General features: G+C 39.9%; 1 protein-coding gene across 2 annotated transcripts; it reads right to left on the reverse strand.

The window, feature by feature from the left end:
* Positions 1-1142: 1142 nt before the first annotated feature.
* On the reverse strand, positions 1143-26113 carry eps15 (epidermal growth factor receptor pathway substrate 15). Of its 2 annotated transcripts, XM_070908532.1 has the most exons (25): positions 26080-26113; positions 23015-23056; positions 22195-22284; positions 22047-22094; positions 21842-21937; positions 21577-21639; positions 20944-21069; positions 20492-20551; positions 19826-20056; positions 19392-19537; positions 18390-18546; positions 16865-16947; positions 13857-13929; positions 12265-12426; positions 11936-12133; positions 11408-11824; positions 10901-10981; positions 10565-10733; positions 10355-10399; positions 9791-10188; positions 8975-9044; positions 8754-8824; positions 8307-8442; positions 7903-8108; positions 1143-3716 (listed from the first exon to the last, which is right to left on the reverse strand). In XM_070908532.1, exons 1-25 carry the CDS (start codon positions 26104-26106, stop codon positions 3576-3578), a joined length of 3336 nt encoding a protein of 1111 aa, XP_070764633.1. In that variant the 5' UTR covers positions 26107-26113; the 3' UTR covers positions 1143-3575. The 2 variants fall into 2 exon arrangements, with proteins under 2 accessions (XP_070764633.1, XP_070764634.1); XM_070908533.1 differs by lacking the exon at positions 1143-3716 and having other exon boundaries at positions 6196-8108.
* Between the last annotated feature and the right edge of the window lie 1458 nt (positions 26114-27571).

The raw sequence follows: 27571 nt of genomic DNA on the forward strand, positions 1-27571 counted from the left end.
ACAAACACGTAAATAAATACATAAAGGTGATACGAATAAATCCATGAGCCCTAATATTACAATTATTTTATATACTATATTTATATGCCGTATTTTTATTGGATTTGAACTTCTAAGACAGCATCGTTAAGAAGTCCTTAAAGTGCTCTACAGTTCTGGGCAAAGATCATGTGATATGATCGAAAGCTCCAGAACAGCTACTAAATGGACCTGGTGAGGTTATTTAAACAACTGCTGCTTCCAATGTCAAGAATGGACTTTTTATTGAAATAATAAGCATACTTTGAAGTATACTTTAAAACAAAAACAGGTCTACAATAGAGAGTATAAATATTAATGATGGCCATGATCATATATCTAAATATGCTCATAATTTTCTGCATAGTTCTGTGTTTAAGTACAGTTTTGTAGTACTTTCCTGCTACTTTCTGTTTCTACTCCACAACATTTCAGAGGGAAATATTGCACTTTTCACTCCACTATATTTGACAGCTATAGTTACTCGTGACGTTGCAGATGAGCATTTAACAGTGACGTTGACTCCACATTGACCTGCAGCACAAATGCTGCTTAAACATGAACTCATCTTTTGCCACAATAATAATCCAATAACATTATACATATAACAATGTAACATTATGAATATGGCCATTCTACATAAGGAGTACTTTTACTTTTGTATACATTTTGTTGATAATACTTTCAGTATTTTTACTCAGTGGTGGAGAAAGTATTCAGATTACAAGTAAAAGTCCTGCATTAAAAAGTACATATGTACCGATATTATCTGCCAACTTTACATTGGCCCATGAGTGTTACATTATTATGTGTTACTGGATCATAAAGATGCATTATTAAGTGTAGTTACTTTATGTCCTGTTGGGTAGTTTAACAGTGCATCACATTTTATCTGCTAATTATGTGTGTGTCAGATTAAAAACTACAATATTCCCCTTTGAAATGTAGTGGAGTAGAACTATAAAGTAGCATACCTCAAAAATGTATTTAATTACTTCCTTGTAATCGAGTATTTTTATAATGCAGTATTGCTACTTTTACTTTTTAAAGGATCTAAAACTTCTTCCACCACTAGTCGTTTACTTGATCCCAGTAAGAACACACAAACTGCAAAAGTACACGTTTAATATTTATTCTGTTTCAATTAAATGCATTACATATCTGGGCAAACCTCCCGATAAGGATTTTTTTTCTGTTAGAAAATACAAAATAAAATACAATTAGCTTGAGCTTTAAAAGGCCTTTATGGATAAGCCTAGAAACATAAGTGGTTCTTGTGATTTGTAAAATTCGAGGAGTCTGTACAAATGACAGTAACGTGTCTGGTGGCCTTTAAAACATGAGAGAATGAAACTATAAACTGTAGTATGACAAGAGATGGACGACTCCTGTTCTCTTGTATTTACAATAAACATGAACTGCAAAATGAGAGACTCACTGAGTAGGAAGTGCAGCTTCAACCACAGACAGTAAACTGGTTTAACATGAGAAGAGGAAACTATGACGATGCTCGCTCTTAACAAGGCCGAAAAGAGAACAGGAAGAGGTGTCCAAAATGTTGTGCATTGTTTGGTCAGAAATTAGCAAAGAAAATGAAAACAAAAGGCCTCCTGCTCTTCAACCAAGGCAATCATAGTTTAGCACTCAGTGTTAAGTAACTTAGCTCATTTTCTGGGAGAAAAAACACTAAATTTACGCAGCAAGAAGAAGAGGAATCACTGGCCGACCGACTGCTGTGTGGGTGTTAACAGGAATGAGGATGCAGTGCAACAGGAGCGTTTATCCTCAAAACACACGGCAGTTAATCCCCACAGAGCCGGAAGTGGACAGACAGAAGACAAACTGCTCCACCAAAACACAGATCAACCTTTACTGACTTTGTGTAAGACTTTGAAATCCAGTTAGTTAGGAAGCATCTCCTGGAAAAATAAAAGGTTCATACAAACGCTAACAAAAGAAGCACCAACAGTGGCACACTTTGAGACGGTGGAAACCTGGTGTGAGATTTGTGAAAAGAATATAGACCTCTCAGGAGAGTTGGTCTGTTTTAAATACACTTCTCTCATTAAAAATAGTAGTTACCCAACCAGCATCCATGTAGCTTAAGTGTCATTCAGTAATGCCTAACACTGACCTCCCAGTAGGGTGTGTGTGTGTGTGTGTGTGTGTCTCTCTCCAGATTAACTATTAACACTATTCATTTAATGTATGAGTAAACAGAGCAGGTAAAGTGGGTATAAACCTGTTTTTCAACACTCATACATTCATCCATGACAACCCAGCTTCTATGTTTGAACTGTTTGTCTGTTAATGTCCAAACACACCAGTTTTGCAGTCACATTTCAGCAAAAAATAACATTCTTTAATCTCAGGCCACATTAATAAAATGTCTATTTATTCATAATTAATTGCCCAGAATTTAAGGTTTCATAGTAAGTAGTTTCAAGATAATAAGTGTTTGGGTGACAAAATAACATTTGTAGAGCAGTGTCAGGTATTGAGTGTTGGACTCCCTTGTAGTGCGCCCTGACATTCAACGTTAATTAATATGTAATCATTACATGTAATAGGTGTAGTTTCATTCCTTTCAGTATCTCCACAAAAAATAAACTTCCTAACAAAGGCAGAACAGGAAATGGCCAAAGCAATGCTTTTGAAATGTAAAAGAAATTAAAGTATCTAGAAGCTGAATGTGGTAGCTGTGATGGATTTGTTCAACTTTAGTATAAATCTGCACATGCATTTCACATATCAGAGGACTGGTAACTTCCAGTTAAACACGTAGAAATGTTGAGTTCTGTCACCCTGTCCTGAACAAAAAGGAAAAAGATAAATCTCATAGGCTGCCTGCCATCAAACAGGGCGGGAAAAGTACATAAAGTACACGGTCACTCCATTTCAAAAAGAAAAAGACTGACTTGCTCTCTTAAATTTTGTTACAGTGGCTCCAAAAACGCACATTTTTTCCCAGCTTGTTGTCTTGAAACTACACAGTTCATAATTTAGTTTCAGAGAATTAAACAAGAGCTGGAAGGAAATTGGGGGATTTGGGGGTTCTACAAAATTAGCAAGTCTATTTTTAATGAAACAAATCTCTGAGATTGAATAAAGTGTAGTGAGTACTGTTAGTGGATAAAGACAGGACTTTTGACAAAGCATTTTCAATCTATTTTGAGTGTATGTTTAAATAAATTACATTCTGGAGAGTTAATGTTAACATCTGACGATCTCTAAGTCCATGTTCACTGCATTTCATTCAACAATCCATTCTTTAGAGGATACACGTCTTGGTCCTCTCCTCCAAGCGAAACCACAGAGACCAACGGGATGGAAAGACACGATACTGCAATGAACAGTGGACACAATCTGAGGAGAAGGGCGGTGAAAGATTCAGACATGGATTTATTCTAAGAAAGTCTCTTCATGGGGTCAGCAAGTGCTGCTGAATCAGTCCTATACAGTCCCCATTTTGCTTTGGTGCTTTCTGGGCTGGGTCGGGCTGTGCTGTGCCGTGCCGAGCCGGGCCAGTGGAGGAAGGGGGAGGGGGAACGAGCTCCTCAGGAGAGTTCAGACTTGCTGAGTGCGATAGCCAGCTCCAGGTCCTCTTGTTCCTGCTGGGTGAGCCTGGCAAGTCGCTCCTTTTCCTCTCGCTCGCTCTCGCGCTTTGCCCACTCTATCATGTCTTCCTCTGTTGGATACTGCTCCATGAACACAGGAAACACACACACACACGTCACACACACACACATTGTACACAAGGGGGACAGAAAGGACACACATATACAAAGAAATATGGGGGAAAGGAGACACAAACAAAGACAAACACATTTACAGTTAACAAATTCTCAGAGATAGAAACTTTTTCTTAGAGCCTGTTGATAACAGATAACCAACAATAACAGGATGGATAATATACTGCATGCCACTATCAATAAGCATTATAAGCTCCATAAAGGAACCGATAACTGCAGGGCTGTTGTATTACATTGTGTCTGGCCCTGTAACATCCATGTAATCATGATTACAGGAACAATATCTCAGAGGGAACGCTTTCCTGTCAACATGTGCAGCCCAGTTGATACTGTGTTTTTGAGGCCAATATCGACATATATCAGATAACAATACATGGGCCAATATTAGTTTTCTTTTTAAATAAACGACAACATTTTCAATAAGAATCCCTTAAATTTGATTATGTAAGAATAGTGAATGTCCTGTGAGGTATTGTTTGACAGATGAAAATTAAACTTGTCAAGAGGTCTGTGGACAAACCATGTAATAGTTACATGTTTCTAAATTAAACTAAATTTTGGAATTTTTGCCAGGAAATTTGACAGGAAATGAGGGAAACGAGAGTGACGGGAATGACTTGCAACCAAGCTCCCTGGCTGGACTGAACAGCGATGGTTACGTGGTCGCATCTTAGCCCCTAGGCCACTGTGACACACCCTGCAATTTGTCATTTGGCCACCATATACGCAGATAATGATCTATCCATGATAAGCTAAAATTAGCCAATAATATTGGCAATGCCGGTTGCAGGGAAGGCATCTTTAACTACATTGTGGCTTACGTTGAGCACTTCCTGGCTCATGGCTGAAAATATTAATAAATAATAATATATATAATATTAATATTTTTGTGGGGTTTTAAGAGGGGTTTCTGATCTCTCAAAGCCTGAACTGACATTTCTGATCAACAACTGACAATTGACAGTTTGACAGGTGTAACTAATAACACTTATCTGTAGCTAATCAATATCTATCTGTGTCAATAAGCCGTGACAGTGAGCCAGCACGCACAATTATCAGGGCCCTCGAACTGACACACCTGAATGTACTGCGGCCATCATTTAATGTTATTCGTTACGTCGGTGTTCGATTAGTCGAAATATCCATCATGACAAAGGTTCGTCACCGTGTGGTCTATAAATCCAAAATGTCATGTTTCAGTCTCTCAACCAAAATACAACCAAACTACAAACAACAACGAGCCATTTAAATAAATGTCTCTGCATCAAAGATGACCACGAGGACAGCGACAGTCTTTGCCTCTCAGGCGAGTGTCATTACACATTTTGTGGAGGTGTGTGATGAGGATAAAAGCACGGACTGAAATGAGATATAAAGCGTGAAAACAGGGATCTCCGGTGAAGAATCTATGAGAGTCGTCACATTTGTAGATTCACGACAACAAAAGGCAAAAGATGGGAACATTTAAATAGACAGTACGCTGGTTAAGTCAGTTAATCATTACAGGACGGACATGCAATGTGTCATTAATCTCTTAATGAATGACAGACAGAAGCACCACAGGTCTTCCAGTGTGTGTCCACCCATGCAAAGGAAAGTAGTAGATAGCGGTGATGATGTTCACCAGCAGGTATTTAACAGCTGATGATTTCGGTGTAGAGCAGCGCAGAACATGCATGATGAGAACATATATGAGACATGTAACGGATTTAGTAGAGAACATGCATTTATTACTTGTAGCCGAAACATCCCACTGCTGCTTTTGAAATGTGAATGAAATCAGACATCAATAAAGTACTTAGCAAGAAGAATGACGTGTTTTATTGCTAAACTTAAAGAAACTCACATATCTGGTACTTTACCTTCTTTACTTTCAGTTACTCAAGTGATTTGATAGGATTCTGTCGAAGGACCATACTGGCGTTTCTGCATGTTTTAGCCCATTTAGTACAAATCCTCTAAAATGTATGACTGCCAAACATTTTCCAAGGCATACCACACTGTAGATTACTGGAAGCATTTTTCCTGCTTGCCACGTGGGCACTACAGTATCAAAACAAATAAATATGAACTTGCACAGACATAAAACTTGCTTGAAATAAAACCATCACGATTGATAACATGTCTACCTTCATTATTAATTCATAAGTTATGCTATTGTTGCTCAAAATGTACAAATCAGTCCTTGCTTACAATGCAAGACAACAATGCAGAAATGACAGAACTGGCAAACAAAAGTAGGCGGCTTGAAAGGCAGGAAATAATCTTAAATTTAAAGCATGCTTTGGAAAATGTCTGCGGTAATGAAAAGTGAATGTGGTAAATGAACTGAAAATGCAAAAAACGTTTGGCATGGTCCTTTAAAAGCGCAGGCATTTGCAGATAGTGGTGTCATGGATGCACATAGAAGCCAGAGATGGTGCCCTTGATTCAACTCTTTATTCAACTTTAATGACAGAGGTGTAAAGACACAGAGAGAATACAGGCCATCTGTTTCTCCACAACACACTGCTGACCAGGCAAAGGCTGAATGAACTGCTAAATGAAGGGATGATGGATGATGGATGGATGAACAGATGGATGCATGGATGAATACACAGCGGCATGTGTAAAGGAAAACAATTTGAGGAATGGCGGAGGCAGTGGTATGAGTGAATGAGAGCCAGCCAATCAAACACAGGTTAGTGCGTGCAGGTCGGGGTTCAACAGGGACATGCAGGTGCAGTCATGTGACGGGAGAGGCACGAGAACACTAAACACTGTCTTTTATTAATCATAATAATAATAATAATAATAATAGCTATTCATCCAAATTCACAGCGTGACAGTACATTTCTAGGCAGTATTACAAAAGGGAAGAGCTGAGAGGATTTTAATACTGTTACTAATTTATTCCTGATATATCAACAGGGGTTCAACCCATGTTTAGACCTTTTATTATCTTTTATTTTTTAAATGTTAGATATATGACTATTTGCACAGAGTGAGAAGAAAACAGACAGGGAACTATAATTCCCTTGTTCTTCTCAGTTAAAGCAATATAATTATTAGAGCAACCTGGCTCTTTCTTCTTTTTTTTTTATTTCTCAAAAAAGGCATCTGTTAGCTCAGCTGCTACATTTTTTTCCTGAAGCACATTTAATCAATGAGTTTATAAAAACACTGACAGCTTCATGCAACTTCAAGTTTAAAGGTTGAAACGGTCTGAAATGGGATCTCACTCCTCTGCATCTCGTTAGTCAAGGTCAGCTGATATAATGCTTATAATGACTCAGCAACATATCGACTCTGAGCCCAGTCACTGGTCAGACCCAGAGTGACCACTGTGCACCAACGACAATATGAAATTTACCTGAGATGCAATTTCAGCGTAAAAAGGTGCATAAAATGAAACATTTTGCAATAAAATATGAATCTCATTTTAGATTGAAATATGCACATGCTGTAATGTCAGTGTGCTGAGTTGGGGATGGGATGGCCAACAAAAGCCAAATACAAGCAGCCTCTCATCTCTCCATTCACTGCCAACCACTAAGAGGGACTTGGTATCATGAAGATGTGTGCAATTAATTAATTTGTAAAAGAACTTGCGTCCATTACTACAACCATGTTGCAGAGTTAACATCTCAATGTATTTATAATTGCCATAATGACATTTCTGTACAGTTCTTTTAAAGTAAGACAGTCCAACGTCAATCATAGGGCTTAAATTAAGTGCAATCCCAATATAAATCAGTAACAAAAAATAATTACAAGTATAAAGAATCTTTACATGGCAGGGAAATATTGCATTCATAATAAAGAGCTAAAATATACACCAGCAGCAGACAGAATGCAAGAAAAACAAACTCAAATATTGAAGGTTTAGTAGCTTATGTCAGCTCAGCTCAAGAAAACGAGGTTATCAAATAAATAAATGCAGCATCAAGAACCTGAACTACTGGTTCACTTCTTTGGGACTTTTTAATGGCAGTGGATGGAGTGATTTATAAAGCTGGCCTGATTTGCTTGATGGTTGAGACTTAATTAAACAACTAAATGTGATTTATTAGCAGGAAAAACAAAAGAGAGGAGGGCGTGACTAGTGAGAGTCAGGTGAAGGTGAGGGAGAGGGCGAGAGGGAGGTGCTCACTTTGTCAAAGCTGGCAAATCGGTCAGCTTCCCGTACGTTGTGACGAGGAGGGGAGGAGGGGGCGAAGGGGTCGGCTAAAGGATCCTTAGCAGGCAGGGAAGAGGAGGAGGCTGAGGAGGTGAAGTCTCCTGAAGGCTGTGGGAGGAAGGGCCCTCGTCGTTGGAAGGAGTCAGAGGACTCTGTTCTGGAGAGGGACGATCTCTTACCTGATAAGACAGACATATACAAGAGTACAGATACACAGAATAAATAAGTTAAACTGTAAAAAGACAGACCAAGCAGAAACCAGCATATTTTAACAGTGAATACAATAATACTAGGGTGTTTTCTTTCAAATGACTAACACATACTATTAATACAACAGTTATCCTTCCATAGTGACACTGAACAATGTAAGTACTGACCTGGAGGTGGAGGAGGTGGTCTAGTTGGCGTACCCGTTTTTGGGGGCAGGGCTGGGGGAACGTCAGGGCTGGCAGACTGGCCATCTTCCAGGAACAGGTTCTTATTGTTGATGCCAAACTGGTCAGCACCGTTTGACTGAAACAAAGGGAGAAATATCAAATGTTGTTGCTTGTTGTAAGTACTGAACGATGAGTTTACTGTCCAAATCCTCCACGGGGGAGAATTCAATACAAGTGTTCCAGCTATTTCCTCCCAAAAACCACAACACACTCAACAACCCACTCAGTCTTCCTATATGTTCTGGTTTTACAGCAAAAGTGAGTTCACTGTGTCACAACAATTTCTACTGCCACTGACTTAACTGTGTCAGTTTTATGACACATACTAAGTGTTATTTCAGCTCTGTGTAGGTGAAGCACAGGGCACGAACAACATCACTTCATTACCTTTGTCAGGGCACTGAAATCTGCAAAGCCCCCTCCAAATGACTCATTACCAAACACAGCAGCAAACGGATCTGAAACACATGAACATATAAAAGTCACTGAGCATATAAACTTGGCAACACTCATACAGACACTGTAAATAGTGTATTTTGAACATATATAATTTTAACAGCTGCAATAGCCTCTGTCCCCAGAGGGTGGTGCTATGCCACAAGTCACACCTGGATCGGAGCTAGCGCTCACTGTAGTACCACCTGGAGCGAACGGGTCATTGGTTGCCGCAGTGTCCTTCTAAAAATAGAACATACAAAACATACTAGTACTTAGCATATTGTACAATAAACTCTGCTGTGAGCACAAATATACTCAAACTTTATGTCATTAACTGGAACTATAAGTGATGTACATTATACAAAAACAAACACTACTGCTGATCCCATTCATAATTTTTATTCTCACTAAGTTCACATTTAGCAGAAACTATACTGACATGATAACATTAAATGGAACTAATTTATTAACACCACTTTAAAATTTTTCCTTCTGATTGCTCTTTTGCAAGGGAGACTTGGCCAGACAGCAGCATGAAAGGGTGCAGACAAAACAATACAAACTCAGATATACAGATAAAACAATGCCCTGTACTACTACAATACTACTAATACCTAATGTGAAAATTAGAGTTAAAAACAAGGCTTCCGTTATTACTTCCTGTCATTTTAATACGTCTGAACAACTTACAATGAATTAAGGCTTTATTCTGTTTTTGAAACAGACATTTCAGCCATATCAATCACAGGTATATTTGCATAAAGGTTTGGCTAGATGAAGAAAAATAGGAAATGTAGAAATATAGGCTTGTTAAATCTGTTTACAAAAATTACTGATGTAAACTAACCCACAACAGCATCCTAAAACATTCACAACTGAGACTGAATTGTTGTTGTTGTATTCCTTATATCAAGAGTTCCCAATAACTTCCCATTAAATTTGGGAGTGAGTACATTGTGAGCAGGTTTTACAGCCGGCCTACTCACCACGGCCAGATCAGAGCTGGGTGAAGAGCAGTTGAAGGGATCTGCCCCTCCGTCCTGAGAACCAAATGGATCTGCCTCCCCAGTGGAGTTCATCTTCCCTCCAAATGGGTCAGAATCGGCCATATTGTTCCCCGTGGAGCTGAATGGATCCTTGGCTGCTAAAGCTGGATTGGTAGGTTTGGAGATGAAGGGATCAGGACCTGCTGCTGGTGCAGCCGCTGCGTCATTCAGCTTGGCTGCAAACAGGTCTGGTTCTGGCACGCCAGTAGTGGTACCAAAGGGGTCAGCTGAGGCAGAGAAAGGGTCGTCTGAGGAAAAGGGGGCGCTGGAGGTCTGTGCAAAGAAAGAGTCTGCAGCAAAGGGGTCTGAGCCTTTGAACGGATCTCCTCCAAATGGATCTGAGTTAACAGAAACAGCAACAGATACAGAATGTGATTCACAGATATATAAATTGGTACGTTTGTCAGATCACATACATACTGACGCATTTTTCAGGTTTTCTTTTACATGAAAGAGATTAGTTTGCCTTCACTTTCAAATAGGGGTTTAACTTAGAAAACTTGCCTGCAACATCTGCTTTTCCAAACGGATCATCTTTGAATGGATCGTCTGTAAGGTTATAAAATGTAAAATGTACAATAAATACAATGAAGTCTGTGAAACCAATCGATTTGTAGTAGGTCAACTTTTTCTAAACATAGGGAACCTCGGTATGAAGCCATTTTATTTGTAAGCTATTAGCTACTATAACTTTAGATGTTAGTGGGGACTCACGGTCAGTAAAGGGGTCTGAATGGAAGAAGTCCATCTCAGGCAGGGAGGGAGGGCTGGTCTGAGGCGGCATAGAGCGAGGTCCCACTTGAGGAGGTAACGAGGAGGTGGTGGAGGTTTCTTCTGGGGACTCTGCCAGCTCCTGTTTGCCCTCTGGCTCTGGCGATGCAACCTGTTGAAGAGCATTTACACCTGCATTCAGATCTGTCATTATATGATCACGTTACCCAACACACATTTTATTCTGAATACACAGATACTTCTACAGGAACACGGATAGACCAATGTTGTTTACCGTCTGTATAACACGGGTATAGTTCAGTAACTCGGGGTCTTTACCTTTGGCGGGCTCTCTTTAGGGGATTCCTCTGCATCATCTATGACTTCCGAGGAGACGTCGGGCGTAGGGTTACTGTGTTCCTGGAGACATGAGAGGACAGCACAGCAAGGACTAGTGTTACTTACAGAGAAACATTCAGAGTTTATACATATACATTTGGTACAATTCTTGTATTGCTACAAAACTATGATCACATTAAATATAAATTAAGTCTGCTGGTCTTGCATGCTTAGTGGGAGCTAAAAAAATAGGAAAACCCTTTTTTGTGGAATTGTGAGGTTTTCAGAATAAAAACAAACAAAACTAGGCCTAACTCCAACACTCGACCGACCAATGGTGTAACTTTATCTCTCAGTCAGGGACAAACTTGGCCATATTCTGCTGCTGACCAGCCAGAAAGCAGCACTGCACAGCCGTAGTAGGAAGTGATGTTGTAGATTGTATAGTGGCTTTTTTCCATCTATGAAAGGATTGATAACTAATGCAAGCATATTTATCACCCTAACCGTGTTCTCTTGTGGCTTGGCGAGAGTCGACACATTATTGTACATCTCAGAGGAGGCTAGACTAGTGAAGAGATCATCCAAGGGGTCAGGTTTCAGCTTTTCCTCCTCTGGAGTCTTTGGACTCTCTTCCTCCTTCTCTTCTTCCTCTTCTCTCTCGTTCACCCCGTCTTTCTCTTTTTGATCTGAATGTTCTTTCTGTTGACTGCAGACAGCAGCTGGTTCTTCTTCCTTCAGCTCTTTGGGCTGGTCCTCCTGGAAGAGGTCCTGCTGGAAGGGGTCCCCCTGGTGCAGCTCTGCAGTGGGGCCTGCTGATCCGTTGACCATGACAGGAGAGCTATCCTCCAGGGCTCTCTTCCAGCTGAGCTGGGCAGTTACTGACCTCTCCTCCACCTGAAGGTCGTTCAGTTTCTGCTGAACCTAAGAGAGGTGGAGAGGTTCCAAGAATAACAGAAAAATAAAATATAGGTCCAATTTTCTACGAAGAAAGGAATCTTTATGAGCATGAGAAACAGATTCACACGAACAAACCTGTGCAACTTGCGTAAAGGAGTCGCGGACAGACTCTTGCAGAGGTGTGAGCTGCTCCTGAGCGGCCTGGACCTTCTCCTGTAGCCTCCTGCTCTCCTCCTGCAGAGCGAGGAGCTCCTCTCGGGCCTGGACCAGCTCCTCCTCATACTGACAAATTCTCTGTTCCTGCTCCTCATGCTCTGACTGCAACGATGAAATCTGTGATAGACGTACCCATTATGAATGAGCTGGTATCACTCGGGGGAATATAGTCATGTGAATGGAATGGTTTATCAATTTATACTACTGATGTGCTTTGCTAGTTCACCGCCAAATTCAACCAGACCTACCAGTGTGGTCTCTTGGCTGGTCTGCTGGCGAATATGAGTCAGCTGCTCCTCCAAGGAGCCCTTCTGCTGGTCCAGCTCATCCAAGGCCTCCTGGACCTTCTGACGCTGAGCCTGGAGCCGCTGCAGCTCCTCGCTCTCCCGCGCCACCTCATCCTGTAAGTCCTGCAGACATCAAGGAAATAAGCATGTGTTCGTGTGTTCTTTCACAGGCAAACAGATTATTTCAGATAAGGATAATTCATGAAAGGAAAACAAGAGGCTCTTTAATCTTCCAGGTCCTCAGAGTGAGATCCAGCATCTGAAATTACAATAATATGTTTATGTTTTTTTCATTGTGGCAGAAGCTGAGCAGAGGGACAAAAAGAAATGCATGAAAAACATTATGACATGAGGAAGAAATTAGTGAAGGTCAATTTTTTGTGAAACCAAATATTCGCAACATCCCTGGTTTGATTATGGCCAGACACCTTTGTTTCATGTTACATATTATAAGTGGAATTCACACAAGAAGTGACTCATCAGCAGAGCAGAAGTGCCACAAAACAATTATTAATCCAGCCCACTGAGACCAACTGCTGTTACAAATTCACACAAGCTGGTTGTTAGAAGTAAGCTGACTGGTAGAAGAAGGAGCAAGAGAACTTTAGCTGTACAGATTGTATTTTGGTTTAGAGGCTAAAGATTGTTTAATAGTTAAATATGTCAGTGAGACTCCTTTCAGCAGCAGCTGAGTAGAGCTTTGCCGCTGAAAGGACAGCAGCAATCTTCACAAGGCAGGCTAATAAATCAGAAATATCTCCATCAGCCTGATATGTGAACAAGAACAGTTTGACAGGTTACACCATAGCTATATGTCATAAATTCTCAGCCTTTGAGAAATACTGCAGGGGAAGTCTTAGTGCAGAGTCTAGGCAGGGGTAGTTGCACCGATCACGACAAACAAAGCACACAATATGTGACGTCGAGGAATATATTTAGAAAACACATTACAGTATAAATAGCCAAAGGCTACCCTGCGGTGCAGTTAAGAAATTCAGCAACATCAGCGTGAGACTCCCTTGAGACCCACCCTCACACTCAAACATCAGACTGAATTCCCAAAAGCGGAGCAGACTAGCCCTTTAAGCCATCAACTCCTAAAATAGAGTCTCTGTCTCTCTCTCTTTCAGGCTCACAGCAGGCAGACACACCTACACAAGGACACCAGCCTCTCCCTCTCTGAGAAACATTAACTGTGTTTCTGAACAAGCGCCTAAGACGGTCGGCCAAATGTATTATTGATCTCCTCCTCCAGTATATGCATCACAACAAAAGTGAACAACTGCTTTAGCACATACGGCTCTTACTGTCTGCTAAGTCTGATCAGGATTTATGTTATTATATTTTCAATATTTTAAAAAGGGACAAGCAGCAGAACTACATACATGCTCCTATACGTACACTACCTATGTTTCAACACCAGTCCTATGAAAGGCACTGCTTACAAAAACATATTTCTCCTAAATATCTAACCACTGTCTGCCCATAAATCCCTCTTTCCCTTTTGTGTTCTGTTCTGGGAACAGAGACAAACAGAGACAGCGAGACCTTACCTGCACTTCGTTGGTGCGCTGTCTGATGGCCTCCTCCTTCTCCTTGATCTCCTCTTCCACAGAGCTTTTCTCCCTGGGGGTCCAGCACAAGAGACAGGAGTATTTAGTCACCAAGGACAGAGAGGGTAGACCCGGTACTCCAAGTCCACCCAGCCCCAGCCAGCTCTCCGCTGAGCTTTCTTTACCTGGCCCCTGAACCACCACCACCTCTTTTCCCTGAACCACCATGATGTCCTGAAATCACAACTCCACAGTACAGAGAGAGCCGCCTGAACGCCTGCAGCTACAGCAGGTGTGTGTGTGTGTGGCAGGATATGAAGAAAGGTGGAGTGAGTGTGAGACTTGAGGGCTGCGGATGAACGACGCTGTAAGCGCAACGAGGGTGAGTGTTGTAGAAAGTGAGCATGTGCTTGCTCAGTCAAATGTGTGGGAGATGAGGAGTGAGAAGCAGATGGCTGCCTTGAGGATGGAGGGAGGGAGGAAGAAAGGGAGGAGGGACGAGTGATGATGAGCCAACCGACTGTACAGCATCTATCGTTTGTGCTGCCAGTATGTTCATCTTCTCTACTTCACTCTTTCATCCACCCAGCCAGAGAGGAAATGAAACGGGGCGGGGTGACGAGTAGGGATGCATAATAACTTGTGCACAACTGACAATTAATGAATGTGTATTTTATTTACTAATAATAAAAAGGCACGGCAGAAACACTAAAATGTTCCAGTTTACTTTAAAGTTGTGAAGTTACAGTCACACTGTTAACACTGAATAAGACACCAAAATTTAAACCCATTTCGCCTCTCAAATCACTAAACCTCATCATTAATCATGATTAATATAAATGACCATAATATGCAGTAAGATAACTGCAATTAGCTACAACTGAAACCTTTATATGGATATAGGGCTTCATTTTGTACCAGATATGGATATCCAACATTGGATTGTGTTGGACTTAAAAAAGGGCATTATGTCTGTATAACAAATGTATAAAAAAGGAAACAACACAACAAGTTTGAGGACACTCCTTACAAATAAATATCCTGAGTGAAACTTTGATTTAAATATGCTTTTCAGTAAATCTGAATGTCTGGAAAAACATGCTGATAAGTACTGGTAAGTGAATGTATTACATTTCTTATTTTACAGGATCAACCCCTTGTAACTATTTATGTAATTTTCACTAGGCTCCTCCATTGTTTTCTCACATAGCGACTTATTTCTGTCAGGCAGATGGAAATAATGTGCACTACAGGCTATGAGAGTGTGATATTGTGTTTTGTTTAGCCTCATGATAGGATTAACATATTACGCATGCATTTTGTATTATTGTTTCAGCTCTGAAAACAGTATTCGTACACCCATTATGTACATTTGTTCTAACACAACACTCATTATTCCTGCTCAGTTTCACTATTCGATAACTGAATTAAAAAAAAGAAAGAAACAGGCATCAGCTTTAAAAAGTACTTCTCCTTTGTCATCCATTTCAACACAGACTAAAAATAACAGCAGACATTTCTATATTCTCTCTCTCCTCACAACAAAAAGCACAATTCCCTTGATAACAGTACTTCTTCTACCGAGTATCACTCCCATCCTCCTCTTACCCTTCATCATCATCCTCTTCATCTTGAGCAGAAGGTTGCTGCCACATTTTGAAGCAGTCACAAACATGCATCATCTTTTCAAGCTCCTCTTGATCTGCTGCCTGTCTGAAGCTCTGATCTCTGTCACTTAGTTTCCATTTCTCTCCATCTTTCAAACCTCTCCCTCCTTCCTCGAACAGCTGTCATCTAGCGTGTGTGTGTGTGTGTGTGTGTGTCGAAAGGTAGGCGGTTGGGTGGAAGGCTACATTCTCACTTCTCAGTCTCAGCTTTCATAAATAGGGAAGCAAAATTCTGTTAGTTATGAGATTTAAATCCTCAACAACTGATGCTGATAACCATCTGTTAGTGAAACAAAAAACCCCCAAAAAGCAATAAAAAGCAATGCTAAAAGATTTATACATCTACCTCTAAAATGAGAAAGACAACTGTTAAAGAAACTTTCAAAATGAAGAGTTGTTAGAGAAAAATGCTACATCTGTTCAACATCTCTGTGCAACTGGGACTGGGAAGTATTTTGGTATTAAAGATGATGTGGAGCAAAAGCAGGTGCTTTGTTACATTTATTTTCTCTGTATAATAAAAATACTGAAGTCAAAAAGTTAAACATATGTAGTAAAATTCCTTAACTTTTAAAAATAATCATTTGGCTAGATGTTTAGACCAAGAAAGTGGAGGTGAAAACATGAAGTCTGGTGTATATTGCATATTCTGTCTGTCACTCTCCTTTCACGTCACTGTCAAACAGAAGCTGCATAACTCGGCTTTATAACCATCTGCTGTGTTTGGTAGCCTGCAGCAAGAACACAAATGTTTTTTTTCTTTTCGTTGAAGCTGTGTGTTCAAAGAAAGTCTGAGAGAGTGAGAGTGATATAATCTTGTACAGTTGAACCAGTTAAACTCTTTCACCCAGTGTGGTTCACAAATAACAACACCAGCTGGGACCAGCAGTTAGTATAAATCACTGTTTCCCAGTATATTGGATTTACTACCCAGTTCCCTCAGTTTGTGGGAAACACTGCCTCCTGCTGGTCAGTACAGGACAGAGATACAAGCATCTGCTCTGACAGCTGACTTTCATGAGGAAGTCTTGTGTTTTTATCCCAAGGTGGTTACATTATGCACGACTTTTCCAAGAATACATTCATGAAAGCTGGGCCTCACACTAAGAACATATCTTTTTGTTTGATAACATTTGATGCACATCGCAGTCAAAAATGGCTTAAAAATCATCCATTTATTTATATTTAATTAGTGGACACTCTAAACAAGTACCGGCCATCTCAAGGTACCTCTTGTCACTACCAGTGACATAACTTGCACCAATATGGCTTCAGTAAGAACACGCATGTTTTTTGTTTTTTTTATACCATTTTTAAAATGAATGAGAACAAAAAGGTTACCTCTGTAGTTCGACAATCTCGTTACTGAGAGAGTCCAGCTCCTTGATGGCAGAGAAGTCAGCTGCCAGGTTAACCACGTTGTTCTGCAGAGGACGCGAGGCAGAGGATAAAAAGAGGATTAAACTCGATGATGAAACTTCCTATTCTCTAGGCTAACAACTACCTCTAGTAACATAAGGAAGGAATAGACTGATTTTGTAACACTAGAGAGAATGGATTATAATAATTACTGATATGTGGATGAAAAATCCTGGGTTAAGGATACTTAGGGCATAAGCGTAAGAGAAAAAAACTGTCATAGCACATAGAAATGAGCAGAGCTACACTGATGGCTTTAAACAAATTACACATGAAGTCACTGAAGGAGACACAAAACAGCAGGGATGGGAGGAAGGCTGACTCAAGGGTAATTACACTGGGAGGATACGAGTAATGGAGAGAAGCTCTGGGTCCAAGGGTTTTATTCAACTATATCTACTGTGTTGGATTTCACTTCTTTTTCTAATGTTAAGAGAATGAAGACAGCAACAACCCAACTTCTCTTGTCCATTTTGAAAGATACATAAAGCAAAATTCAAGCCTTTGGTTTGCATCTACATACGTGGAGCCGTTGGTGCATCCCAAAATACTTAAAACAGCAACCCCTGCTCTTGTCAGCTTACCTTTTAAGCATAACTATTTAGACAGCTAATGATGATGAACTTGGGGAGAAATAAAGACGTAAAATATTATTTAGTTTCAGTAACAGAAACACAAATTTTGAGAAAATTTGATAGACAAGGCGGAAAAACGACAAAGAGAGGAAGCCTGTTAAAAGTAATGAGATGCCCCCGAGTCAGTAAACTACCACACACTCACTCAGGATCATCCTGCTGCACATGCGAGGTGGACGAAATGTAAGAATGTAAAGAGCAGACACAGAGGAAACAGCATAAAACTGTTGCATGAGGAGGAAAAGAAAGATACACAGCTGCATGCAAAATCCGAAACGCACAAAAACAGGAGAAAAAAGGAACAATGTAAGTCAAAATAATAAAACAAGAAACTTAATTTGACTTTTATAAAAATATACAAATAATATCAGTTAGTTATGATAGCATATTTGATAATAATATATAAAACATAAACATACAGAGACAGGCAAAAAGCAAGATGTGAATGGTTAAAGTTTTGTTTTCTGCTTAAAAAGAAAAATAGTGCCAGATGTTTTCCTGTATAAATGTGAACAAACAATATCAGGCAGCAGCGTTCAAGACATACAGTAATTCATACAACTACTCAAATTATTGCACCTCACTATTATCATTCTGGTTTCAACTGTTATCACTACTACAGTACTGCTGGTCTGTTGTTCTAACACCATCAGTCTCATTATTATAGATGCATTGGTTCTGAAGCAGGTTTTAATGACAAAAAAACGCAAATTTTCTGTGTCGTCAGGCACATCTTCATGTTGAACAGAGAAAAAAAAGGGGGTTCCAGATATAATTATAAGTCATAGACTTGAGCGCGCTGAGCGACTCACCTGTTTAATGTTTTGTCTGTCAGCTGGAGGGATCATCTCTGACGAGAGACTCTGCGGGGGGTCCAGGCCTTTAGTCAGCTTCTGATTGATCAGATGAAGTGCCAGGGCGAACTGCTCTCGGGTCAGTTTCCCGATGTCTCCAATGTCACAAAGCTCCCTGAAAACACAAACAGACATCAGTTACATAAGAGAGTAATGATTTACACCTCGGGCGATGGCTATTTTTGATAGCCTGACTGATCATCATGTTCAATGGTTATGGAGGCCAACACACAGGACAGTCACAGCAGGACAGAAGCTAATCAACTGTGTGAAGATAAAAATCCATATGACGTGATATTCTCCAGGTCATATGCGTCAGCAAACACTGCGGAGCTATGAAAACTGCTCTTATTTTTCCAGCACCAATATCACCCAGGACTGAGCAATTACAGCTTAAATGACAATCATTATTAGTTCACTCCATATATTGTCATTGGATTAATAATCACAGGCATTATATTTCAGGGACAACATTGTTTTCTCGTTTCATCCTTTATCAACATTGACTATGTTCAACTGCAGACCTTAAATTCATAACAGCATGTGATCTAACACAATTTGTGCAGCCTAATGCCAACAAAATGTACTCTGGAAACTGTGATATTCATCAAATATGTAACATATATATAACATTACTGCTGTTTTTCCCTTCTATTCTGTACCTATGACATCTATTGCATGTCTTTCTGTCCTTTTGTCCCTCAATAAAAGTTGTTTTTATCCTCTAAGGGTAGAGGGTGTTGTATGCTGTGTAGATTGTAAAACGCTTTGAGGCAAGATTTGTAATTTTTGGCAAATATAAATATAAATTGACTTCACTTACTAATTGAAGACCAATTTTATAAAGACCAAGTGAAAAGGTTTCACATCAGTTAACAAAAATAGCTACAAGGTGTGAGTGTGTGTGTGTTGTATAGAAATAGCCCTATGCGCTGGTGGAGTTTTGCTGTTCCTACTTACCAGATACGTGCGAGTGTGCCAGAGGGCAGTCCAGTCTTGAGGAAGATATCTCTGACTTCAGGTCCAGACACAAGGCCGTCCATGTCACCGTCTGTCTTGTTGAACAGCTCATCATATTTTGCTTTGTCTGCTGGCGACACCACCCACTGCACAGGCAACAAAACAAACTTTTAACTATCAGAATCAGAAATACTTTATTCATCCCCGGGGGGGAATTATACAGTACTGGTTGTACAATCTACGCAGATGACAAGACACCAACTCAATACTTTACTTACCTTCACGCTCCGTCTTGTCTTGTTCTTTTGAAAAACACACTGGCCTATCCAGTTTGAAATCATTTTAAATATTTGTTGTTGCAGCTATATAGTAGTAAAATGAAACATCCAAAAGCTTTTCAAAAAGGTACTGCATGCACAGGGTCCAGTACTCACAGGGGCAGCTGCTGGTGTTGGGACAGGAGCTGGGGTGGGTTTAGGGGGGTGGGGCATGGTCTTAGAGCCAGTGTGGGAGGAGCGACTTTCTTTGACTGAGGGGGGCGAGGGTAACAGGGGCATCACGGGAGGCACCGAGGGTTTTTTCCTCTTGGAGGGTGGAACCAGGGGAGGTGGTAGGGACATGGGAACAGGCTCCCCCTCCAGAGCTCTGTACACCAGATACATGGCCTGGGAGAGGGCAACAAAAATCAATGATAAAAGGCAATTACCAATAAACCATCCTGCAGTTATTCAGTCTTCACACTTCTTCCACATGTCTGGAAATTGTTCCATTCAGGGCTACAGAAAAGATTTTCACAACCTGTAACAGCTTCCAAGATTGTACACACACGTATACACACAAACAAAAGATTGAGCGTAGAAATCTTTTCCTAGAACAAAAATATTCAGATGAAGACTAGGGAAAACACCTTTTTGAAAACAAGTGCTAGAAAACCTTTGATATGATTTAGATGCCTGGAAGATCAATGTTGTAATATATTGAGGGAAACAGTACAGAGTTGAATATATCAATTCAAAAACAGTACAAACTGAAACTAACTGCAGACTGTAACCGTAACCTATGTGGTTTCTTTCTATCTGTGACATTAACTAATTTCTTACCACAGAAAATTCATCTCTGTCCAACATGCCGTCTCTGTCAAGGTCACTGAGCTCCCACACCTTCAATACACACAGACATTATTATCAAGCATGCATCATTACAAAACTATATAATACAGAATAACATGTGTCCCTGAAAGCCCTGACTCACTACCGATTCTCACTTCCTCGCTGATTTCATTTTCTACCCAACTGATTTTTGATTTCACTTCCTTTTTTAAAAAAAAAAAAAAAAAACTTTCTGTATTGTGTGGTTTCATTTGTTATCATTTAGACTGTTGCATATGAAAAACATCACTTTTTGGTTTTGGGATGTTTTAATGAGCTAGTTGGGTTTCTGAAAGCCACCTGCGCAACTATTCACTTCTTCTTATTTTTAAAAGCATAGAATTTCTCTCTTTAGTTTATTTTTAATCACTCTGTCAATAGGTGAAACTAAAGTGTCATTGTACCCTGCCGAGGATGTCCACTGGCAGTTTGGAGTTGAGCAGGACAGGCTTGACCTTGTCTCCTGTTAGAATCCCTCCTACTGGACCCAGACTGTCAAAGATGGAGTCAAACTTCATCTTCTCCTCAGGCTGGGGATAAAAAACAAAAACACATGTCCACTTATTACAGGCCGAGGATTCAAACTTAATTTAGTCCTGATGCAGCTACTGTAAAAAAAAATCTAATAAAAGACATGAAAGGCTATGTTTTACAGTAACATGTTTCCAGAAAGTTCAACAAGCAACAGAGAAATTCAGACCCATCAGCTGTGTAAATAAATCATTATAACTGTTACTGTTGTGGCTGTCAAGCAATACATTTGCCTTTAAATAGTGCCTTTTATAGGAACTACTAGTCAATGTTTATGAACAAATTGTACTGACATTGTTCGGCTGTAAATGTCTGTCATATTTGAGCTGACATGATTTCACATTTTACAGGAACACAACATAAAAGATCTGACTCTGTGATGGATATATACTATATTCAAGGAATCACTTTTTTCTCTTATGAGGAAGACAAAGACATCAAGGCAAATTACAAATAAACATAGATCACTATGTTACATTAAGACAGAAAGATAAAAAGTGCCTCACCTTGACGACCCAGGGAATGTCAACAGCCACTCCTCCTGCTAACAGCGGGCTGCTTGTGTCATGCTGGAGACAAACACAAAACTCCATCAGTTATTCTTATTCTCATCTAAAAAACTGTACAATGTATAATATAAAACATATAAAATACAATAATGTGTCTAACTGCTATGGCAGTAAAATTATACTAACACCTCTGATTATACAGTATATCTAGGTGTAACTTAACGGACAGAGCCTGATTTGGAGTTCACAGTAGCAGACTTACGAATTTGGGAGGAGGAACAGCCACATTGAGGCTCTTGAGCGCCACATCCAGGCCATTTTGAGCACAGGCCACCAACCGCAACGCTATGAAGAATTGCTGAGAGGAACAGAGGTACAGTATGTGACATAAATCCAGCGATCATTTGCACTTGATGCACATAACACAAACAAATCCATTATGGTGTGGCTCTGCACTGCATTTATACCTGCTTGTTAAGAGAACCTTTACGTTCTGAGTCTGCCAAATCCCAGATCTATGGAGACACACACAGTTTACACATTTGTTACCATCAACATAACCAGCAAAGACAACAGGTAAGTATAATGCTGCACTGATCTGAGTCTTTTGCTCACCTTCCCCAGGACCAAGTCAGCCAAGCCCGACCTCTTCAGGAACAGAGCTGCATCAGCCGCTGCCACCCGCCCACTGCCAGTCGGGTCAACCTACACACATACAACCAACACACAATATCATTAGAGCTTATACCATCTCAGAAACATCAGTAACACATCTGTACTGCTAAGAAAGACACTGCATTTCTTATTAGCCAATAGCTTTAGACCACAGCACTGGAGAAAAGCTGTGAGTGCATTCTTAGCAGTAAGAGAGAAGCAAATAAAGAACAAATGAAAACTGTGAGAATTGCCCTGTAGGATAGCGGAGTCTCTGGGTTATTAACAGTATTGATCTAAGTGACTCGAAGCTATTTTCTCAGCAGTCTATTAGCTTGATATTGGATCTGGTCGTATTCTTTCATGGAGACTCAAAGCGAGCTCCCCTGACATGTTGGGCAAAGGGAAACATTATTAATTCATAGAGATATTTCCTTTACTGGACACAGAAACAGGAACTGAGAGAAGAGAGATCACTGCTCACTGCAACATTACAGTTTATGGAAGCAGCTAAAGCGAGTTTAGAGTCTAAAGGTTCAGAGCACTCAAATTACAAAAAACATATTTTCTCAATATAAGTATTTCTCTCTTTTTTTTGTACTTCAAACATCTCTGATCCAGAGCAATTTACAGCACAATGCAGTCAACAATAGTAATGGGCTCATTACTTAATAATATACTGTACACACATTTTAACCAATGTGAAAGACATACTATCTTATAAAGGACACCATGGCCTAATCTGAATAAACCATATTTGTAGGAAAATATATTTGCATACCTGCCGATAGTATTTGTCATAGATGGGATTTCCACTGGAGAGCTGTTAAGAAAAAAAAAAAAACACATTTCACCACATTTATAAGCACCTTTTAAAACTGTAACAACCCCACTTGTGTCCGCTCATATGGCCTCTTTTAGGTTTATGCATGAAATTGATCAAATCCCTAAAATAATTACCTTTAAAATAATCTTACAGAGAATAAACCAATACTTTAAAATGTTTTCTCAATTCTGCACTTTCAGTTTACAAACTCAAATGATCAACAAGTGTTTGCTGGCTACAGTGAGTGTGTCATCCACTGAGCCAAGGCAGCTGTCAACAAAAACAAAAGACAGATCCACTACAGATGGAGGATGTAGACACACAGACTATAACCAATATGTTAAAATTCTGCTTTATTTTTCATCATCACGCCCATTGACACTTCTGTCACTGAAACAGCTTAATTATTTGTCAAAGGACCAAAACATCTGCCGAGAAAAATTAAACACAGTGACTTTGATCACTGCCAAGACAAAAGGAACAAATGCAACATTTAATTTAGTTCACTGTGTTTTACTATGAAAGAAGACACAGTAGTCTAGTTTTTTCCCGCAACATATACAGTTTAAGACAGCTAACATACAGGTAGGATACAACGATACAACTCCAGACATGACAGTAAAACACAGATGCAATTAATAATTTTCGGTATTATTTTTTCAATTATCTGCAAAACCCAGATACATTCAAGTTACAGTAATACAATGCAGAGAAAAGCAGTAAATAGTCCCAATAGCTAAGGTGGCACCAGTAAATGTTTGGCATTTTTGCTTGATAAATGACTTGATTGACTAAATTAAATCGATTATCAAAGTTGTCTGCAATTCATTTTCTCAATTAACTAAATGTCTGCACTAGCTAGATAATTCCAGTAATTATTATTTGAGAGGCATTGCTATGATGTGCTTCCTGGCAAAGATGTGCAAAGATTTTCTACAGAAACACAGTATGTGTCTTACACCATACAGTAAACCTCTATGAGTCACAATGATACAGAAGGTTTCTGCTGAATTGCACGCAGAGAGGGTGATGACTTGTGAGCGTCCTGACTTAAGGATATAGGCTACACTTCCCAAGGCTACTGATGGTCAGCTTTAGACAGTTACAGCAGGGCGTCACTCCACAGACAACAGCTAATTTGGCCCTCTGTCATATCCTCCCTAAACACCCCCCTTTCCTCTGTTAATACGATTGTCCGCTGCTGGGCTGAACAGGAAAAGAATCAGCATTTCCTTCTCCATATAGCTGAAACTGACAATTGGTTGCGCTTTTAAATCAACAGGTGCAGCGACGGAGGAAAGGAGTGGACAGTAATTATCTGTGATTCAACTAGGGAGTGGCTGGCTATTCAACCACTGAGTAAAGCTGTCTTAATGTTCCTCAACAGAGAAACAAACATGCAGCAAACATCATTACATGATGTAAAACAAAACCAAGAGTACAGCAAAGATCTGTGAGGATGTTAGTCTTGTTGCAGACTTGCACACACAGCTCAGACGCAGAGGAAGACTCAGAAAAACACAGCCAGCGATCAGCATAGTTATCTGTCAGCTTTGTCAACGGCCAATTTACACCAAGATAACTGTTCACACACACTTATCTTTCTCTGGCCAATGCAACTTTTTTTCTGCGACACACAATAGTGTGCCTGGAACTGTTGGCGGCTGTAACACTGTGGTCATTGTACTGGTGACTCTTTAATTGAGCATTGAAAAAACATCCCTCAATCATTCCCCAGCGAGCCCATACAAAACTGCAGCAGATAGCAACATACATTACAGTGCATGAGTTGACAGGCCAGTCTAGTTTGTTCTAGAAATGTCAACTCCCTAATTCACCCATGGCAATAAAACACATTAATGTCACGAGCAACCTCCAACAGTAGGTCAGTGTGAGGATTATCAGGTGGTACAGCTGACAGACACTCTTAAAACAAGCATTGCTACCTGGCAGACCAATGAAGCCTCACAACACAGAGATATTATCAACACATGTTTTTGAACTCATCTGAGGGATAATGATGGTGGCGGACAGCTCCTGTCTGTTGTTAGAGGCAACAGTGGCTCAGGTAACAAGTGACTGTGGGACTGTAGCCCACTTGTTAGACCTGGCTGTTACTTGCTAAATAACTTATTTACTGTGCAAACAAACACATTTCCACACAAATTGCAGTATTTAGTTAACCTTAAGCTAGCAGCAGACTGACATTTTGTGACAGCAGTGCTGGCTAGCGGCTACGCAAATTCACTTCCTCTTAATGGTTGCAAAACAACTGACTACACTATTTTGAGTTTTTATGTTAACATTATGGACACAAAACAACCGCAGCAGCTAACAAGCTAACAGTTGACGTTATCCTCTTCAGAAAAGGTCACAGGGAAAAACACTAACCCAGTCAGTGAAGCATGTTTACTTCTAATAATAGCAATAAACAGGTTGGTTATTCAGTGTAACCATACAGCAGGCTACATAAGCAGCAAGGAAACTCCCAACGTAGGCTATAACGTACACTGTCTGTATGTTGCTTGATTTTTAGCGGAGAACAACGTTAGCAGAGGCTCTACGAGCAACAATATGACAGTAAAGCCACAACAGAGTCACACATGAGTGAGCCTCGTATTAACATCTCTTTGGCCAGGACCAACGAGCCTGCAGCAAAACGAGGCGGTGCAAAACATGATTATATACACTCCCGGCCGAAACGAAGCCAAGTAACGTTATATGGTTTATCTCAAGTTTGATAAAGCGACTCTAAAACAGCCCAACACTGCACACAAACTAGCTGTTAGCTTGCAGGCTAGCTAGCTAGCTACGCCCTTACGCAGTCCCCAAAGAGATTAGGCAGAAACTTTTCCCAGTCACAGCAGGACTAAACTTCCAAAAAGAGAGACGAGGACCGAGGTATGCTCGCCTTTCTGCCTGCCCAGTTTCACAAACACAATTGTAATGTCTCCGAGCAGAACGGACAGAGGCCATGAGACGTTTGCTGTCGTTAGATTTGAGTTGTAAGACAGTGTTACCTGAGTAAGAGACAGAGTGGCAGCCATAGTGTTTCTGTTTCCCACTGCTTTCATGCTGCGCTGCTGCCAGACACAGACAGAGGCCGCTGAAAAACCTGGCACTGGACTCCCCGACAGGAATCTATTAAAACCTAAGACTGGATTGCAGACTTCAATCATGTAAACTATCATCTGTCATCCAGTCAGCCAAAACAAACCATATGCCAAAAAATATATATATATAACATTATAGAGCAGAGATGGAAGAAGTACTTTACTTTACTTTACTGAAGTAATAGAAGCAATAGAAGGATTTCAGAAATACCGAGGTCATGAGCCCAGCCACCCATTTTCTATAATTTATAGTAAAGTATTAAGTTAAGTGTTTTTCACTTTGTATGTAGCAGTTTGTTTAATTTTTGCAAATGTTATTTAACAACATGACCATCTAAATTCTGTTTGAAACAGCTCCACACTACCAGAAATAAAATATCAATCATGAATCCTTTATCTGTCCATTGGCCTAAAAGTTGTCAAATTTGGTTTCAACATAATTAGTCTAAAAATAATGGATTCAGTTTAAAACCCCCAAAGCCCAAGAAAAAATACTGAGGACATGACCTGTTGTGAATGACAACAATGGCCCTGACAACAATGTAAAAATACTGCTTTCAAAATCTTATTTAAATAGAAATAAATAAGTATTCTAAAAGGCCCTTTTCACAATATTTCCTGTTATTGTTGTTACTACCATTAGGTGGAGCTAATGTTAACTAATTCATATGCTGGTGGATTGTTTCATCCATACACGATTTAATCAGATCATGTGTTTTTTATGTGAAATCTGAATCTGAAATGTTGCGTAGTAGAGGTATGAAGCAGCATAAAATGAAAATACATAAGTGCGAGTACTAAGTAAATATACTTGGTTACTTTTCCACCGCCAAATAACAACCAGTCTAATGAACAAGAATACAAATAATGCCACTAAAAAACGAATTAAAATGGCCTACAGGCCTGTGCTATTCATGTAAAGGCAGGCTCTAAAAATGAAAAGTCACTTTAACTATAACAAAACAAAACTAAGGAAGACTTCTGCTCATTTTCCTCTGGTTGTTTTATTGGACAGAGCACCTGTCTTTGTTTGTTTTGTTTTTTTTACACAGCAACATGAAAATCTTCCCACTTCAATTACTACCATTAGTACAAAATGTGTCTTTTACAAAAAATCTCTCAGACTGTTTGGGACAGGGTGTTGGGGTACAGCAGTGCAGAGATATTAGCATCAGAAATGAGGAAACTGGTTGTGTACACCAACTACGAGTAAATCTAAAGTGAACGCGTACCAAATGAACGGAAGCTTTCCTGCTACTGGAGTGCTCCTAATGTACATCTGAGTTTGAGCACAGTTTATTTAGACACACGAGACTACTGTATGTGCACTGAAGTGAAAAAGTGTTAACTATACAGTACAAAACTATGCAAGGGATTTCACCTTAAAGCACCCCGTATT

This window comes from Enoplosus armatus, chromosome 7 (genome assembly GCF_043641665.1).
Source record: "Enoplosus armatus isolate fEnoArm2 chromosome 7, fEnoArm2.hap1, whole genome shotgun sequence".
Taxonomy (NCBI): domain Eukaryota; kingdom Metazoa; phylum Chordata; class Actinopteri; order Centrarchiformes; family Enoplosidae; genus Enoplosus; species Enoplosus armatus.